Below are 18,435 nucleotides of genomic sequence, written 5' to 3'. Positions count from 1 at the left end.
GAGACAGGAAATGCAAACTACACATGGCTGAACGGGATCGTGGCAGTTGGTGTATTGAAAGGAGGTTCTGGCAGCTATGTTGTTATTGATGCTTGGGAGATGGAAAGTCCTTAAATCAGAAGTTCAACGTGGGTTTTGAGACTTTTCTTGGTCATTGTTTATCTGCAATTGATGGAACCGGCGGAGTGGACCCTGAGTTCTACTGCTAAATCTTTCTTGAGAATGTCTGTATTTTGGTGCACAAAGGACAGATCATGTTTTTATTCACTGCTTGATTTGAGCCGAAGTTTAGCTTGCAAAGTTCCGTAAATTCACGTGTCTGAATCACTGGCTAGCATGTCCCAAGTGTGCACAACGAAGAGGTTATACAGTGTCATTCCACATGTCATTGTAGTATAATAAGATTGGTGCTAGCTCAAAGCTGCGGCTTCTCTTTAGTTCTTAAGCAGTCCAAACGTTGTAGACAAAAGCTCCCTTCTACGGACAGTCAAGAGGCTAAGAAATCCTGTGAGCCCTCTTGGTAAGTGATCACGCTAGACCTCTGAACAAACTTTCTTTCATTCATTACCACTGAGCATCTTTGACTCTTTGTCACAGGGCACAGATGACTCGGGCATTGACTGATTGCTGTAACTCTCGCATTGGCCGACTCCGCTTGGCTTTTGTATTCATTTTGATAGCATGGTTCATTAGTTTCATTCAACCTGACCGATCGTCAGACGACGTACCTTACGATGATCTCTTGCCACGCCACAACAACATTCTAAGCGAGCAACCCCTTTCCGGTTGTGCCAAGCATTAACACGCAAGGGTCGTGCGATAAGGTTACGCGGAACCCAGCCAAAACAAACAGGCATCCGCCACCGCTTGATAAGCCTTGGATCGCTGTAACCTTAAAACGCAAGCTTACGCTGGTGCCGAGGTACCCGAAACATTTCGATCGACCAAAACACCGCTACTTTGCCTTTTTCCCCAGTCCCAGAAGCTTCATCTTTTCATCATTTCTCCATTTTACATCGGGAAGGATAGCCTTGACGCGCAAACCTGCTACCATACACCGCGAGATGGCCAGTATAGGGCAGGAGAATAAGAAGGGCTTCTTCAACTATCCGGAGGCTAGGAAGGGGTGAGAGAGAAATAAACCTCGAGTACATCAGCAACGAGCGTGACTGACAATCTTGAAACAGTCCAGATGTTCCTTACAAGAATGACAGAAAGGAGAATCCGGCCGTGAGAGGATGGTTTATCTACATCTCAGCCCTCATGTACGATTCCCTCTCAAAATATCACGCGTTTTAGATATCAGCTCACTTTTTACAGTCTTGAGAATATCTCGCTGGTTCGCCACAATGTTTGGCGTAATACTGGATTTGGCGACCTACGCAAGATTCGAACTTATCTGGAGTACTTCGAACCTAGATATGACCCAACTGTTGTCCCCACCACAGCTCCAACATCCCCGTTTGAGAGCAAAGATGACCTGGCCGTTGACTCCACAACTGCTCCGTCACCAAAAACGTTGTCGAGTCATGGGTACTACTCTGTATCTGACTATACAGCCATGTATTTATCTGGAGACCTGACTCCTACTGCTGTCGCCAAAGCCTTGCTTCCTCTGATACAGAAGGACACGTCTCCACCTGGCCAGTATTCTGCCGGATGGTTCGACAGCAAAGTTGAGCTGATTATGGCTGCGGCTGAGGCTTCGACATTACGTTACCAGAAAAAGGCACCTCTTGGACCACTAGATGGTGTACCAGCTGCTGTAAAGGACGAATATGATATCGAAGGCTATACGACCTGCCTCGGATCTGTGAACGACTACACGGGAGAAGCTGCACCAGGAGAGACCATCACCGCATGGTGTGTGAGGAAGATGGATGAGGCTGGAGCCATCAACTTCGGAAAGCTGCACATGCATGAATTTGGTCTGGGTAAGTTTTCTCCATAAGATTTGCTCCCATATCCATGCTCTCCTCTCATAATCCCGGAAAATGAACTCACATGTCACAGATACATCCGGCAACAACCCAGTCAAAGGCACACCTCCCAACCCTTACAACCCTAATTACTACACTGGCGGCTCCTCCAGTGGATGCGGTTACGCTGTAGCCTGTGGACTCATCCCCATCGCCCTAGGAGGTGACGGCGGAGGCTCAATACGTATCCCAGCCTCCTTCTGCTCGGTATTCGGACTCAAGCCCTCCCACGGTCGTCTCTCCTTCAAGCCATGCATGAACCACTCCTCCACCTGCGCCGTCAACGGTCCCATCGCCTCAGATATCACTTCTCTAACAAGCTTCTACCAAGTCCTTGGCGCCCCTGATCCGTCATCCATCTTCCCTCCTCCATCCTTAACAATCCTCTCGCCCTCTCTCAAGAAAGTAAAAGTCCTGGGTATCCCCGAAGTATGGTTCGCACGGAGCACACCCGCTATCCAGAGACTCTGTCGCTCGCTGATAGACAAGATGGTCACGGTGCATGACTACACCATCGTACCCATCACCATCCCTTTCCTCTCCGAAGGACAAATCGCACACGCAATGACCGTCTTGACCGATGCAGCAACACTTCTCCCCGTCACGCATAACCTCACTTCTGCAAACAGGATCATGATCTCTCTCGGCACAGTAACGCCAGCCATCGATTACCTCCTGGCTCAGAAACTCCGGCAATTATTGATGCAGCACCTTGCGTATCTCTGGCAGCAACACCCGGGCATGATAATCCTCACGCCGACGACGAGCTGCGCAGGTTGGAAGATCGGCCATAAAGATGATCTGAAGTACGGTATCAGCGATGGGAATCAGACACTGAAGACGATGGAGTATGTCTGGATGGCGAACTTCCTGGGATTACCTGGTCTGACTGTGCCAGTTGGGTACGTAAAGCCGGAGGGAAGTAAAGGGGCAGGTGACGAGGCGGTTGAGGAGACTGAAGGACGTGTGCCTGTGGGTTTGATGGCTATGGGTAAGTGGGGCGCTGAGGAAGATCTGTTGCGATGGGGCCTTGACGCTGAGGGTGTTGGAGAGGAGAGGAGGAGACGGCCGCCGATCTGGGTGGATGTTATTGAAAGGGCAAGGGTGGAGATGAAGAAAACGTGAAGGAAGGTATATTTGCTCTGTTTTGATTTCTAGACGGAAGATGCGACGTAGTGATGTCGATATTGGTGCAGTGTGAAGAGAGAAGAGACAGCATGAAGCCAGTCATGAACAGGGCTGGTAGGGAGTAAGTAATTGGCTATTCTGCTGGAATTTACCACTCTTTAATAATTAACAAGTAGAGAAGATGTAACAGAAATACAAGAGTATCAAAATTTACGAATTTCTCGGTTCCTATGTAGTTTCTCTTTAGTGAGTCACAGGAAGATCGGTACCAGGAGGGACAGTCAACATCCCGCCCTGAAAATAGCCGGAAGAGAGTAAACAAGCTGTTTACAGGATACTATTTACTCTCCTCCATAGTTCTGTCTGGTAGCTTCAAGCCACTATCTCAGGACCAACTTGCCAAAATCATCTATCCTGATCAATCTGAGGTCATCATAAAATACCCATCAATCAGGCCCAGATTTTACATATCCACGCATCCCCACGCCATTACATCTCATCTAACATCCCCTTTATCCATATCACCACGTTCGCTCACGATACAAAAGGGAACTCATTGCCTTTTCAATGAAAACAAAACAACCGAAAATACCAAGTGAGTGGACCGAGGCTATAATGACAGCATAAGGATAGACTTTGAGAGGACAGTTGCCAATTGAACCAGTGAAGGTGGATGTTCTGATAATGGACATGAATTGTACGTGCTTGCTTACACGCCTCTCTCACCCCTGTGGGCGCAATATAAATGCAGCACGTTGTATGCATGGTATGTATTCCCAGGTTTCTGATATCCATGGTAACAGTCAGCACCTTCTCCATCCTCTCCAATACTACAGCCCCACAGTACAATACCACGCACTCTACTTTCCAACATCTCAAGTCATCCCGCGCCCACCTCTCAAATTCAACTTTGGTACGATACGTGTCCTTACAGTACCTACTCCGTATAGGTACATAAGAAATGTACTGGGTTTACACCGTCCATACTTACTTTACCATGAAACACCCGTCCACCACCGTCAACCCCCACGACTCAAATCTGGGACAGTATTGACCATAGTCCACATTTCTCATACCATCTTGCTCCCCCCACGGCGTCCATCTCCACCTCCTCTTTTCCTGCAAGACAACGGAGCAATGCCACGCCACGAAGAAATCACGCCGTCGATATCCACCTCTAGCCTTTGCTTCGGTGTTTGAGGCTTGGGACAAGTGAACACACAGCACACGAGGAGGCGAAAACAGTGGGAGGGCGAAGAGGAGGAATGTGACACCTCATACCACACCTCTGGAATCACGTTCTCACTATGCGCTGCGGGTAGCCTACGCTGTGTAAGACCGTAAATGCCATTGTGACGTCCACTTAGTCCAGACTGTTGACTCTGGGGTCTCCGACGCCGACCGTACAAGCGCGTACAGAGTAGACGATGGCACAGAGGACGGTGGTTCGTGGGCTGGCAGCTGGTTCGGTACTTGTTGGAATGGGAGATTTCTTCCGGTAGCATAGGGGGTGTACTGTACACAAGCCTCGCCACCTCTAATAGACAGACAGAGTATGCGATCCATACCTTGATGGGTACTGAGTTATGCGGCGGTCTCGGGGCATTGCCTTGAAAGACGTAGCATGAGGGATATGAGAAATGACAGAAAGGAGATAGCTGTGCAACGGTTTCCTTCGACCTGTGGTTACACACGTGGTGCAGGGTGCAGGGAGCAGGGGACAGGTGGTTGGGGCAGACGTTATTTGTTTTGCTGCTGTGTTGATTTGCTGGAGCAAGTGCCGGTATATGCGACCTTGACTATTGATATTGCGGTAATATAGCGTAGAAAGACTTCAGGTAAGCACATGTACAGACATGAATAGGGGTACCAGAGACGAAAGAGGAACGAATTGTTGAGATGTGATAGATTTTATGGTACGAAATACTGATAAGGTAGCGATTTGTATTGCTTTGGATTGTTTTGGTTTATCCAAGATTACCTGCTGTAGCTAACTGCATGTTCCAGGAGGCGCCCCTAGATTGTCGACGACTGACTTGAATATACCAGCCTCGTCCAAGCGCTGCTACAGGTAGAGAGACAAAACTCGCCCCGAAGGTACAGCATGAACTAGGAAAGTTGGAGAAGAAGCCACAATTCCTGGAAAGCAAGACTTCGCGGGATCGGCAGCTCTGCCGATGTTGTGTAATGTGCCATGGTTACAGGACGGCTCCTGGCTGACAGGACACGGGGAGGAGATCCTGGATCCAGTCCACTCCATGCCTAAAGCCTGGCGTTGAAGAAGGAGGGATCTGGCCTGCTCGTGCGAAGAGTGGCTGCGAAGGTTGGGAGTGCGTAACGTCAAGATCGCCAGTTTGATGAGACAAAAACAAGACAAGACAAGACAGGGACGCAGCGGCGGATTTTATGCCATGCTACTCTATGGCCTTCCATGCTACTCTAAGCGTGTTCTGGAAAACAATACGACATGACGATCTCGAGCGATGGTTGGCTAGCTGTGATGGGTGCTGTGATGAGGTCGAACACTATCCACGTGCTTGCCATACGAACGTCCGATTGATGCCATGGGCAGCGAAGATGATGCTGCTCGCCACTGGCCCTTTGCTTCCCCTGAGACTGTCCTGAATCACTAAGAGGGCATTTGCGGAGGCCGTGTGACTCGAAAACAAGAAATAGTTTGTCGGGACAGGAACAGATGTGATGTTACCTGGATGTTGGAAAGTAGGAGGAGAAAATGGCGTCGGTTGCGGAGGAGCCAAGTTCAGCCAAGTGCAAGAAAACAAGTCCCCTGTTTTCCATATCCTTGCTGCTGCGCGCGGAGAGAAAATGAGGATTCTGAACGAAACAACAGTGCGGGGAAAAGAGGTAGCACTACTACTGCAGGCACTCGAAATGCGGAGCCGAAATGCACTTACACTTTAATTTTATTTCAAAGGATGGAGGCGTTTCCTACAGGAGGCTCAATTCCAGATAAGAGCCTGTGCTGAAGTTTTGTCTGGCATATGCATGGACTATCTCTCATCCTCACTTGTGAAACTCTTCCCATACTGCCACATTATTCCCAGCACGGCAGCACGGCAGCACGGCTGGAGATGCCCGGACTTCAACTGCTGCCTGCCTGCAGTGACAGCTTGCGACAACGACTGACAATAAGGCAAGGCAGCGGATTCCCAGAACCTAAATCGGCTTGGCAGCCGAATGTAACACAGACTGGGCGTCTTGAGCGAAAATGTATCTTGGCTCATCAAAGCAGCTTGCTGTCTAGCTCGCGAATCGATAAGCCCCTTTCCTCGCAAGATCATGTACCTTGACGAGACTCAGTAGCCAATAACTGGAAAGACAGTACGCAGTCGAGCCACTCTTTTTGCAATTCTGGTACATGGGTTTAAAAGCGGCCTCCCTTGTCAAAATGGATGGGAACGCACTGCGGGGGCGCGTCATGTTGCTTTTTATAATTGGTGCTTTGGCTTCCAAAACGCGGGGAAAAGCGACCAGTCAATCGTTCAAGGGTAGCCGCATCCCTGTTCAAGACGCAAGAATCCTTCCGCACAGAGAAAATTGCGGGCTGGGGAATTGTACAGCTTTATTTTTTGGGATGTTGGTTTTGTTTCTGTACCGAATAATGCGTTGAGGACAAGAGGCGCCGCTCTGGCTTATGCTTTTTCTCTTTTGTTCTTGAAGCTGCGGCTTGCGCAATACTCGAGGCAAACGGGTGGTAGTCAGGAACCGCCGAATCCTGTCTTGTGGTGAACGTATCATTCAGGACGACATAGCTATCTCGTAGAAAGTGAACTTACTTTTCAATGGACCTAGCCACCGTTAGCCTCGTCGTTGGAACCCCACAATCTTGTGAGACTGACTTGTGATATCTTTCAACAAATGACAGGCTGACTCGACGGGGTGTCTCTTCGGTTCTCACGACAGATCTATCTTTCGCCGAAAGCAAGTCTACCGACCACCTCACAGAGGATTTTTCGAATACCGCCACAAGGGTACACGAAGGCAGGTGGGTGGGGCAAACTCCTGTTCCTCTCAAATATCCGATTCGCGTAGAATCGCCCAATTAAGGAGGGCACGGCTGCGGCCGTTCGAAGATGCATGGACAAGGAAAGGGCGACTGGCAGTCGGGGGCAAGAGCCATCGTGGTGAAGATCATTGAAAGGCAGCTCAGAAGCCGACTATGATGCGCTGGATGAGGCCAACCTCCGGGCATTCCTTGAGGCTGTCGCCGGGAAAAATTAACTGGGATGAGAAGCGAGATGCTGAAATTCGAATGTTTCACTTCGCTTCAGGACTTAGCATATCGAATGGAGCGCCTCGTACTGATAAATCGAGTTAGCACTTGGCAAGAAGCGGGAAGCTCGAATCTGTGTTGCGCCATATGTGTCTCAATGAAGCCATTTAAAGCATCACGAGGTCGGCGGCGACGAACACCTGGAGCCCAAAGAAGGAAGGTGCCTGCAACAGTGCCATCAGGTCGAAAGGTAAAACTCACGCCATCGCCAGCCATCCGGGAGTCGTGGAGCTGAAGAAGATGCAAAATGGCATTATTGCGAAATTCGGGAAGCCGAGAGAAGAGAACGTGGGGGCGGTCGAAATCGTGCCGCATTCGAGCAGGTGCAGTCCCTGTCCCTGTCCCTGTCCCTTTCTCTTTCAGTAGAGCGGGGCAGAGCTGGGATGCCCTTGGACTCTGCACCAGGGCTATGGGTGTGATGAGACCTCAAGAGAGTGAATCAGAGAAGATTGTTCCAGTGGTTGAAGATACGAGTATCGTTAGGGCGAATGAGAAGACGATGTTCTCATGTACGAGATGGGAGACATCACCAGGATAACTCGCTATGGACACGAATAAGATCGTAATTTGAAGTCTGTCAGATTAGCGATAGCACATTAGTTTGGAAGGGGTCTGTGTACTTGCAGCAATGCTTGCAGATGTCCCTCCTGGCTGGTGCAGTTCTGAGTGTGGAGAGCAAAAGCAAAAGCAGCAGATGGTTCGTGAGCCACTGAGACATTTGAATGACGCCAGGGCTTCGGCGAATCAGACTGCTTCATGGCCCGGCCAGAACCGAGATGTGATAGAAGTCAAAAGCGGAGCTGGAAACACCTCAAAATGCCATGAGGATGTGGATCAGGACGTTTGTGGCCTTTATTGATGTCGGACAACGTCGTGGTCTTTCGAATGATGTAGAGCTCTTATCGGAAAACATCATCGCGCAGTGTCGCTTGGCGAACATGCCGTCATTATTCCCATACCATCCATCCCATGATGATGATATTGATGATGTTGACGTTGTTTGGATTTTGTGAGCGCTTGCCGCGCAAAACGAATATGGAATAATGGAAGACCAAGCTTCCTTCAGCCTGGGCCACCGAGCGGACAAGGAAACAACCCAGGCCCTCCTTTTAGGGTTCAAGCTAAATTGAGCTACAGTAGAGACCCTCATGCGGCCCGTCCAGTCCAAGAAAGCTACACCAGTGGGTAGTCTCGATCGTGAGATTGCCTCTCCATACACGGGAGAGGGCAGGGGCATGGCAGGGGGATTTTGCAAGTTTACCTATGAGATGCAAGATAGGATGGATTGCTTCATGTCCCTAGAGCTTAATCTGGTCTCAAAGGTTGTCGCGTGCACTGACTAGATAAGCCACAGTTGGTGTCAGCAAGAATGAGAAGCCAGGAGGAGATAAATTCCTAGGCGATAGTGCTGATGGCAGGCTGACCTCCGTTTCACAAGACCCCCTTTACAGCGCCTGGTAGTCAATAATAATGTGACTTGCGACATAGACTGACTGTATTTCTTGTCTGATACGAGCTGAGGCGTGCTCAGCTTTCCGTGGTCAGAAGACGACTCCGGTATGGCCGAGGGTTGACAATGACTGGAACCTCATGGCAATCTTATGAAGTCTTTAGCACCGAGTCATGCTACCGAAGCTCATTTCCTCCTGACTATGGCGTGAGGTTCCATACTGTGCGCCATGAATTCTTTGATAGAGCGGATTGATACCAACCGGATATTGACGTTGGAAACAGCTCGTGACATTACTCGTGCAGGCCCTTGTAAACTTACATCTCGCGTTAGTGAAGTAGACACCCCCACGCAGTTGTACTGTATCTGCTGGATCCTGGAGTGGATCGAGACTCGCATGCTTGATTATCTGGGTGAGGTGTTTTGCGTCATGTTAATATAGCCGCCTCGAATAGAGTGACGTTGATAAGAAAGATCTGGGGACTAGATGGAGTAACATAGACTTTAGCCTCGAGATCGAAACGTTCGGATACTGCCGTAGAGGAGTTCTGATTGGGACCACTGATAAACGGAGAATTTATTGGTCTGTGTAAATTTTCTGCATGCTCCAAGATGTGCCTCACTCGGACATGACTGAGGGTGCGGTTGTATGCAACCTACAGCTGTAAATGATGCTTCTGCGTAATGTAGAAATAACTGCATAACAATGAATGGACTGTACGCGGCCTGCTGTTCAGGCAGTTGCCAGACCCGATAGGACCTGATCGAGATGTGTTCTTAATTTGAAAGGTTTTGGTCTCAACTTCATGATCGCCTTCGTCGCATGAATCGCAGTTCAGTGCTAAGATATATCCAATGTCCGCGATGGACCAATGACAAGCTGTTTCTGCATCGGACATCACCATCAATCGTGAAGCCATGAAGACGACTCCAGTGCTGTTCAGGCAGTGGATGTTTCGAGATGGCATGCTGCTTCAAAGGACCCAGTTTCGGCGAGAATAATTGATATGCGGAAGGGTCAAGGATGAGGGACATCACATCGCAATAATCTCCGTAGAAACATCTCCCTTCTATTTTTGATTTTGCCGCCGTTGGGCTCGATGCTTCGACGTCAACAGAGTGTCGTCAGCGGTGCCGTTGCTTGCTGTCAAATTTGACTTGGGAGGACAGCAGAAATTTGGAACGAGAGGGGTCTGATCGCTTCCATCAGGTAAACGCGCCGCAACGAGGCAACCTCGTCAAGTGAGCAATCGGCGGCAAAAGTATTGGATGATTGAGCAGCCTTCCATATCAGGATCGGCCTCAAGGAAAGCCGAACCACGGAGATCAGAGACGCTCAGGACGCACTGCATCCCTTCCTCCTCAAGGTTCTCTGGAGACGCGCGCTTCAAGCTGACAATTTCAGAGGTCTAACATGCTCAAGCTTACACGTGTGATGACTGCCAAAACCCAGGGACCGATTGTCGTATGAGAAAGATTTGGTACACCTTTTCCTGGTGCCTGCATACCGGTCGCCCGTCCTTGCTGCAGAACTTCGCAGCTGTCTTAGCTTAAAAAGACAGCGTTGAAGTGGCAACTCCAGTAAGTCTTGTTCCAGCATCATGGCAAGCTAGACTGAACGACGAGAAGCCACATTTTGGCGATCAATCCAATTGGAGTATGAGGAGACGAATACGGCTTGCCATAGTGCGGGCAGTACCGAGTCGTGTCCACTGCGTAGTGCCCGTCCATAGTGAGGGGAAAATAATAACATCGTCGATGCAGGCAGATCCACAAAGAGAATGAGATGGCGAATCCAGGGAATAGAGGAGGCTGCGCAGCCAATAATCAGCCTTGTCGCATCTGTTGGTGAAATGCAATTTGGTTAGGCTGGTTCTGATGGCCAGTCACAGGCAAGACACTCTGCTGGATCTAACAGGTCGACAGCGGAAAAGGCGCTGTGCCAGCTGCTTCTCTTGTTTCTTACTGCCACTTTAACCAGGGCAGGCTGTGGTCAAGGCATGTCCAGGTCAGATTCGTCTCAGCTCTCCCACAGGGTTGGGGACGGCAGGAATGGCAGGGCCAAGCCTACACAGGAGAGGACAATTGATCCTCCAGTAGCATAGCCCGCAAATGGAAGCCCTGCTCTGGTGTATGTGGCTGACGGCTGGAGCGTTGCTCTGTTGTCAGTGGAAGAATTTGGCGGTTGTGGATGATAGTTCTGGAATTCTGTATGAGGTGTTTTTGACATGGCCCCTTTCCAAAGAGGGCCGGTTCAGTCGAAAGCCAAGCCAATTCTAGGAATTCAATGACGACTCTTCTCATCCCACGGCGTTCCCATGGTTGATCGTGAAAAAACACGACATGGGCAAGCCCACGAGAACTTTTGCTAGGATGTTCCTCGATTTCCTGGCTGCATACTTGCAAAAGTTGGGGTCGTCTTGGAGGCCACATCTGCAACAGCGCAGGACGGTCCATTCAGGACAAGTGAAGAAAGACGCCTTCCTCCCCCAGGCCAGCAGCATTCCAACAACGACACGCCTCTCACCGAGCCCGCACCATCCAAAGCTGGAAGAACTGCTGCAGAGCCCTGCAGTTGCAGGAGCGCCCGAAGCAGGCTGGCTGGTCTCTTCCAAAACATCCCACGTCGCCGCTGTAAGGAATACAAAAGGCCATGCAAATGTACAGAAGAGGAGGGAAAAGGTGGAGAAGACAGCATGCCAACATTACCAGGAGAGGACAGGCTTCAGGACCAGGACAGGCTATGGCCCATGTCACGGCAGCCAGGAGATATTCTTGCGTTAGCCGTCGCCGTAGCCCGGATGAGCGATGTTGCCATGGAGAGCGAGTCTGGCGAGGAATAAAGATAAGGATTGAAGATGAGCACAGGGAAGTTGTGTTGTTGTGGTGTGGTGTGGTGTGGTGAGAAGTGAAAATTCTCTGGTTTGGGCTGGCGTGCAGTGCGCATCGCTGTAAAAGTAAACCAATAATTCAGGACAGCAAGTGCCGTTCTCACGCCATGACAAGCAAGCGAAGCCCGTGTAAAGTTTCTCTGCGAGGACAGCGAAGCATAGGGTACGGAACATAACATAGCATAGCATAGCATAGCATAAGATAGCATGGCATGGCATGGCATGGCTTTGCATGCTGTAGCAAAGCACAACATGCTGGACGCCGATTCCGTGCTCAACTCAACTACTCGGGGTAAAAGGAGAATGCAGTGTAGTGAGTGCAGTGTACTCCGTAGGTAGTAGGTATCTATATAGGTAGATACTGTAGTGCATTTCAGCGCCCATATCCTCGCTTGTTGGCCAGCCATGGCTTTAGTTGTTGAACTCAGCAGGACAGACAGAGAGGTACAGAAGATGAGATAGTGTACTGTACAGTACAGAAGAGTAATTTACGAGAAAATAAAAATAAAAGCGTCCAGCACAAGGGGCGCTGTTTTAGTGAGACCCCTCTCCTCTCCTCTCCTCTCCTCTCCTCTCCTCTCCTCTCCTCTCCTCTGCCCTTTCCCTTTGCCCTCTGAAAACGTGCCTGCCTGCCTGCCTCTGACCTGAAATTTTGAGAATGATCAGCAGTCCCCGCGCTGGATCAGGCCTGGCTGCGTCGCACTCGCACTCGCACCACACGATGGCCTGTCTTGCCCTGGCCTGTCTGCCTGTCCTCCTGCTGCACACCACACCACACACCATGTCAACCCCTGTCCTTGTCTGCCCACCGAATCCCTGCACCGAAAGCTGCTGCTGATCTGATGCTGCCACACCCACACCCACACCCACACCATCCCCCACTCCGTGCGGACCCCTGCGGGCACGCTGGCTGAAGTTGCAAAGCAGCAAAGGTGCTCACTTGCTCCACTTTCTCTCTCTCTCCTGCAAAATCAAGACATCCTCCCCTGCTCCCGCGCTTGTCTCCAAATAGCCTAGCTTGCAAAGAAAAGCCATCGCACCTGCACCTGCACCTGCACCTGGCACACCCTCTCCACCATTGTGCTGCAGGACCAGCCAGGCCAACCCAGTCAGACCACCCAGACAAGGCAAGGCAAGGTCAAAGTATATGGGCAACCTCCTCCCTCGTCCTCTGCCCTCGACCCATACTGTACCATACCATACCTTACCTACCTTACCACCTCAATCTCGAATTTCTCTTCTTCTCTCCTCAAAGCATTGAGTGCTCCTGATGATACCATCGTGAATCTCTGTGTCGTCAACTGCTTCATACACTTCGTCTGCTCATCACATCATCCACCACTTTGCACAATCCGAGTCGCTTCTGTCGTCAGTCAGCACTGTTGCCATAGCCGCCTCGCACAGTTCATCCATCAACCCTCGCTCCCAAACTGCACACCAGGCTCCACATCTTGAGTCACACCATACCTTACCTCACCGAAGCCGGGTACGACATAACTGTGCAAAATAACCTCAGACACAACTTCAGAAAACTTCTTTAAGAAGCCCGAGCCCACCGTCAAAGAATTCCTTTCCAATTCCTCGATACTCAAGATTCCAACTTCGCTTCCTCGATCCGTCCTCCCAGCCTTCAACAACCCCAACGAACAACACAATGACTTTCGATATGGAATGGTCACCAGCATTCTGCCTTGCCTGTGACAGGCAAACCGACGGCAACGTCTACTGCTCTGAAGCCTGTCGTCTGGCAGAGTACGAGCATGCTTCGACTGCCGGCTCGCCAGCCTCATCTCCAACTTCATCACGAGCTCCCGTATCATGGTCTGCTGTGAGGCAACCAAGCAATGGCTTCTTCATGGAACCGGCATACAACTTCCACAACGCACAACCATACGGCACCACCCCATCACCACGAACTTCTCAATTCTCCCACTCTGCCAGACCACAATCATCACCAACAGTCTCCAAGGCTACGCTCACTCCATCGAGCTCCCAATCGAGTCTCTTCTCTATGCAGAGCACTCACTCGTCAACATCCACCGAGCCAATTCAACTTTCTGATGAGTCACGAAAGGCTTTGAGGGCATATGCCAGCTCTTTTGACCAATCTCGATACTCGAGGAGGCAGTCCAACTAGACAACAAACTTCACTTCTACAACATCAGTTTACCAATACTTTGCATACCCAACGGCGTTCTTCGATATTTCCCCTCACGATACAAATACCCACACCTCCTTTCATATCCTTCGTAAGGATCGGCGTTCTATACGATATCGGTTGTTTGTAACAAAAAAAAAGCATTCTACGGAGCAGCATGCATCACATTTCGAGCATTTTCCAACACTTTCAAAAAATTTCCTTGTATCAACTAGCATTGGAGCATTGGAGCAAGGGTGGACAACCATCACAACATTCGCTACTTTCTCATCAACAACGAATACACATTTTCTTTTGCAGTCACATCATAATCTACTCGGGCATTTGAATCAGCATGGACAGGATAGGATTAGGATAAGGATATCATTGCAAGGCACTGCACAGGGGAACCGGAGCAATATTTTTGAAGGATGGAATCAATCGGGAGGCGCTTGGATGACACGCATATTTTGTTCTGGCTCTAATGGAGCTTCAGTGTTGTCAGCGATAGTTTGATATAGAGGCTTCATGGCCCTAGAGCGGAAGCCTATTCCTGGCTGTGTCGATTATGACACAGTTAAGTCTTCTCGACTACTTAGTTTTAGCAATGGACATTGTCACAACGGGTCGACTCTGCGAAGATCGACCTGAGACTTTCCAACCTCACTACTTATCATCACATCATCATCACTCTACTCGTGAGCCGCTACTGCCAGAACACCTAATCTACCAGAGTCTTCTTTCATCACCACTCACTCCTGTCTTACCATCACCTGCTTCCCCTCCCCTCCCCAGAAACCCACCACGGCATTCCCAAACTCCCATCTCCGTCCGTTTCGTCTAGCGCATTCCAACCTGTCTCCCTTTCCGTCCCGTTGTCCGAGCGAGGAAAGGCAAGCTGCAAAACACCTCCGCACCCAGCAGGCCCTACCTATTAACCTTCGCTTAGCATCCCATCAGTCGCGCCAGCACCTCCCTCCTTCCAGTTACGCCTGGGCGGTTAGACCACCCCAAGGCAAGCTCTCATCTCACAGGCTATTTTGGACTCGATGCTCGCATGCAGGTCGAGAGGTTAAGGCAAGGTCGGGAAGTCAAAGCTGATTTCCTCCGTCCTGTACTCGTACTGTATGTGTGCTGTAAGTTACCGCACGCTAGATGAAAAAGTTAAAGGGCTTTTGGGATTTTGGCTCCTGTAAATTTGTCTTCTAGAGGGGTCGATGAAACGCCTTTGTTGTCATCGTGAGGAAGGTTTATGTATGTACCTTTGTTGGCGGTCGTCATTTTATGGTCTGGACTTTCGTGGGCTTCTAATTTACTGCTCCTGCTACTCGTACTACTTGCTGTGATGGATGAAGGGAAGGGAAGGAGAGGGTGGATTGAGTTCAATTGCACCATTTCTGCATCGATTCATCGTCATCCCTTTGCACAGCACGCAAACGAGGAGCGCTCCCAATTGAGGGGCACGCTACAGTACCTCGAGTACTACCTAGGGACTATCGACGACAACAGCTAGGTACTTGAGTAAGCATCACATCTCACACTTCAAACTAGGTAGAGCCCGGAGATCCGATTTCTCTAACGAATCACACCAACAGCTGACGATCCTTTCTCCACTCGCATCAATGTTCTCCCCTGTTGTCCCTCACCTCCGCCACGAGGAAACTCGCCTCTCTCAATAATCAAATTTTCGTCTCCTCATAGCCCAGCGCAGCACACCTATCTCCGGCGCCCCCTCTATTATTCCCTCCCGTCTCATCCCATTTTTTCCAGCAGAAAATTTTTCCTGGGGAAAGCGCGGCTACGGGCTGAGAAGGGAAAGAGATTTTCCCCTCGCTAGAACCATTGGAAGGCCTCCATCGAACTCCATCCAGTACGAGCGGGAGGGAGCGAGCGAATGGAACTTTTCTGTTCTCGGGCAAGGCGAAGGCGAAGGGAAGGATCTGGAGAAGGGGTGGCGATCTTACTTACTTAGTGGTTTGGTAATTTCGTGGGGTAGTGAGCGAACTAATTTCTGGGGGAAAGGCGATGGAGGATGGAGGATGGAGGATGGAGGATGGGGGGCTTGAGTCAGGTAGGTAGTTAGTTCATGTTGGTGATCTCGTGGTTGGGATACGTAACTTTGGTGGTTTGGGGTAGGTATCTCGTGATGGATGAATGGCACCATTTCGCTCCTGGAAAGGCCTGGAAAGGGGTGACTCTTTGGTCACGCAATACCAACTACTACTTGCATCCGGGAGTCCGTAGGTACATTTACGTATCGTGTACCAGACAGCAGTTGGTTTCGTATCGTATCGTATGGATGAGCTTGTGATGTTAAGTGCGTGCTTGGTATGAGGTTATAATTAAGTAATTGCCGGTCACGATTTCATCATCGTGCACACTCATGTATGCTGGGTAACCTTGCGGGGTATTCGCAGGTAAATTAAAGTGCGCAGCTATCGTACCCGAAACTCGACAGTACAGTGCGGACTTTGAGCGCATTATATTATTGGTTACGAGGGAATAATGAGGTGATACCTACATGGACCTCTCCCTCATAACACGTGCTGTTAACCTTCTCTTGCGTATCCAGGTACCCAGATGGTTACAAGACCTTGCGTACACGCCAGCGTATCAAGAAATCACGCTTCTCTTGGTAATATGTGAGAGAGAGAGTTCCGAGAGGTGCCAAACTTCTCACCAACTAGAAACTTGGAACTTGGATTACCAAGAGGAAAGTGAAGTTTTCTACCCCACAAAAAAGCAACAACACACTCGTCTCCACATTGAACTGGTTTCAACGGGGGTGATGCCTGCCTCCATCCACAATACTGTACCCACAGAATCCACAACGCTGCAGACATTCTTGTCTCCACAGCGAACTTATTATTTTCTGGGAATACCGTTATGGTTTTGTGAGATCCACTGTGGTGTTTCTGGTTTTTTTTTGGTATTGGAGAGTGGCGTCATCGTCATGCTGCTGGAATGTGATCTCAGCTCCAATTCTATGTCATCATAAGCGCTGTGCTGTACCTGTAGCCGGGGCAAGGAAGAATGCTGCAAAATTGCGAAACTGCAAAGCACGTCTTTTTGTGGGTTTTTTTTGATGTTGGTAAGGGCAGGGTAGTGAGCGAAGGAAGAAGGTTTGGGCATCATGTCGGTATTGCGCAAGTAAGCAAGCAAGCACTTAACAGATAGATTGATCGACGCGGGAGTGCCGTGCCATACAGCGCTTCCGTGGATTTCGAACTTTGGTAAAGCATCCTCCTTCGTTGGTCATTACCAATTATCAAGACATGGAAATGAGCTTAATAATCTCGTCCCTTGTTCAACGAATAGAATACCCGGGCGTCTATGGTTTCACAGTTCTCATTTACGTACTGCGAGTTGTTGTGGTAACCTTATCTTTCGGTATATACTTCTTGTTATTGCTTTATTTACTCTCGGTAGTGTGCTATGCTTTTCATTTGTTTCAGCACCCTGAATCCTTCACATCCTATTGAACCGAGTGGTTCCTCGAGTTTATGCATTCATGCCCACTGCTATATATTTCTGCCTTGCTTCGGTTCTTCTTGTCTTTTTACCTCTGGAAACCCGGATATATCTCCTTTCCCTGCCTTAGAAGCACTTGAGCCTTGCCATCCAGGTGGCAATCAATCAATTCCATCAGGCCTGAACAGGAGCTGCCAACCGCATTTCATTATGTAAGATCGAGGGATACCAGATTGACTCACCTTCAAGTGCGGCAGGCATCTTAACAGACGACAAATTGAATCAATTCGCTTTCTGGTTTAGCCTGACCCCCAAACCATACAGCACTGTGCCGAAGTGAAAATTTTCACTGGCCTGCATGAAACGCTCTGCTAACAGTTTCGAGCACAGTACAGTCATAGCAGAGCATATCAGATCAGGCTCTGAGCTCAGCTCAGCAATCAGCTCATCGGACCAGACATGGCCTCGTTCAACGCACGTATGGTACGGTACCTGAACCGAAACCTTGACATCCTTCCCTTTCCTCCCGGCTGGCGGGATATGGGGCCAGGCACAAGCACAGGTACACAGGTGTGGGTATGGGGCCAACAAGGTAAGGAATGAAGCTGTCCGTTAGATGGATCCAAGGGGATCCATTTGCGGTGGGGAGACGCAACCAGAGTATTGGATCGTGGCTTCACACGTATTTGGAACTTGTGAATAGCGTAGTGGTACAGAGCTTGTGTTTGGGGGTATTGGCAAGTTTGCCCTGCCTAGGTATGTATGACTGTACTGCACATTCCAATTCGCGTGTCTGTTTATCAAAAAGTTGTTGATGAAAATTTTCTCATTCGCTTGTCTGGGGAAGACGGGATGTTCTTCCATACTGGGATTGAGCTGGGGTGGGCCCTGGGCGTAGGGCTGGCTGGCCCGACCCGGTCTGGGCAACTAGCTAAATTCTCCTGTTCAACCTATCTTTTCATGTCCTGGCTTCTGACTCTGCTATTTCCGTCCCATACAAGGAGAAAATCTTGTTCGGTTACAGGTCAGCATGAATTCCCAATTTCAATTACCTGGTCCTTTGTTGTTCCTGGCGGGTGCGGGAA

The 18,435-nt window shown here is 49.7% G+C and overlaps 2 protein-coding genes across 2 annotated transcripts; both read left to right on the top strand.

The window, feature by feature from the left end:
- Positions 1–1,064: 1,064 nt before the first annotated feature.
- On the top strand, positions 1,065–3,104 carry ONS95_003250 (uncharacterized protein; the record flags this gene model as incomplete). The annotated part of the gene is made up of 4 exons (XM_058496551.1): positions 1,065–1,126; positions 1,188–1,265; positions 1,321–1,934; positions 2,014–3,104. 4 exons carry the CDS (start codon positions 1,065–1,067, stop codon positions 3,102–3,104), a joined length of 1,845 nt encoding a protein of 614 aa, XP_058353803.1.
- A 10,292-nt stretch (positions 3,105–13,396) lies between these two features.
- On the top strand, positions 13,397–13,879 carry ONS95_003249 (uncharacterized protein; the record flags this gene model as incomplete). The annotated part of the gene is made up of 1 exon (XM_058496550.1): positions 13,397–13,879. One exon carries the CDS (start codon positions 13,397–13,399, stop codon positions 13,877–13,879), a length of 483 nt encoding a protein of 160 aa, XP_058353802.1.
- Between the last annotated feature and the right edge of the window lie 4,556 nt (positions 13,880–18,435).

This window comes from Cadophora gregata (genome assembly GCF_030347475.1).
Source record: "Cadophora gregata isolate MNR1 chromosome Unknown scaffold_12, whole genome shotgun sequence".
In the NCBI taxonomy this organism is placed as follows: Eukaryota; Fungi; Ascomycota; class Leotiomycetes; order Helotiales; family Ploettnerulaceae; genus Cadophora; species Cadophora gregata.
The sequence above is the reverse complement of the archived record's forward strand: the minus strand, read 5'-3'. Positions and strand labels throughout refer to the sequence as shown.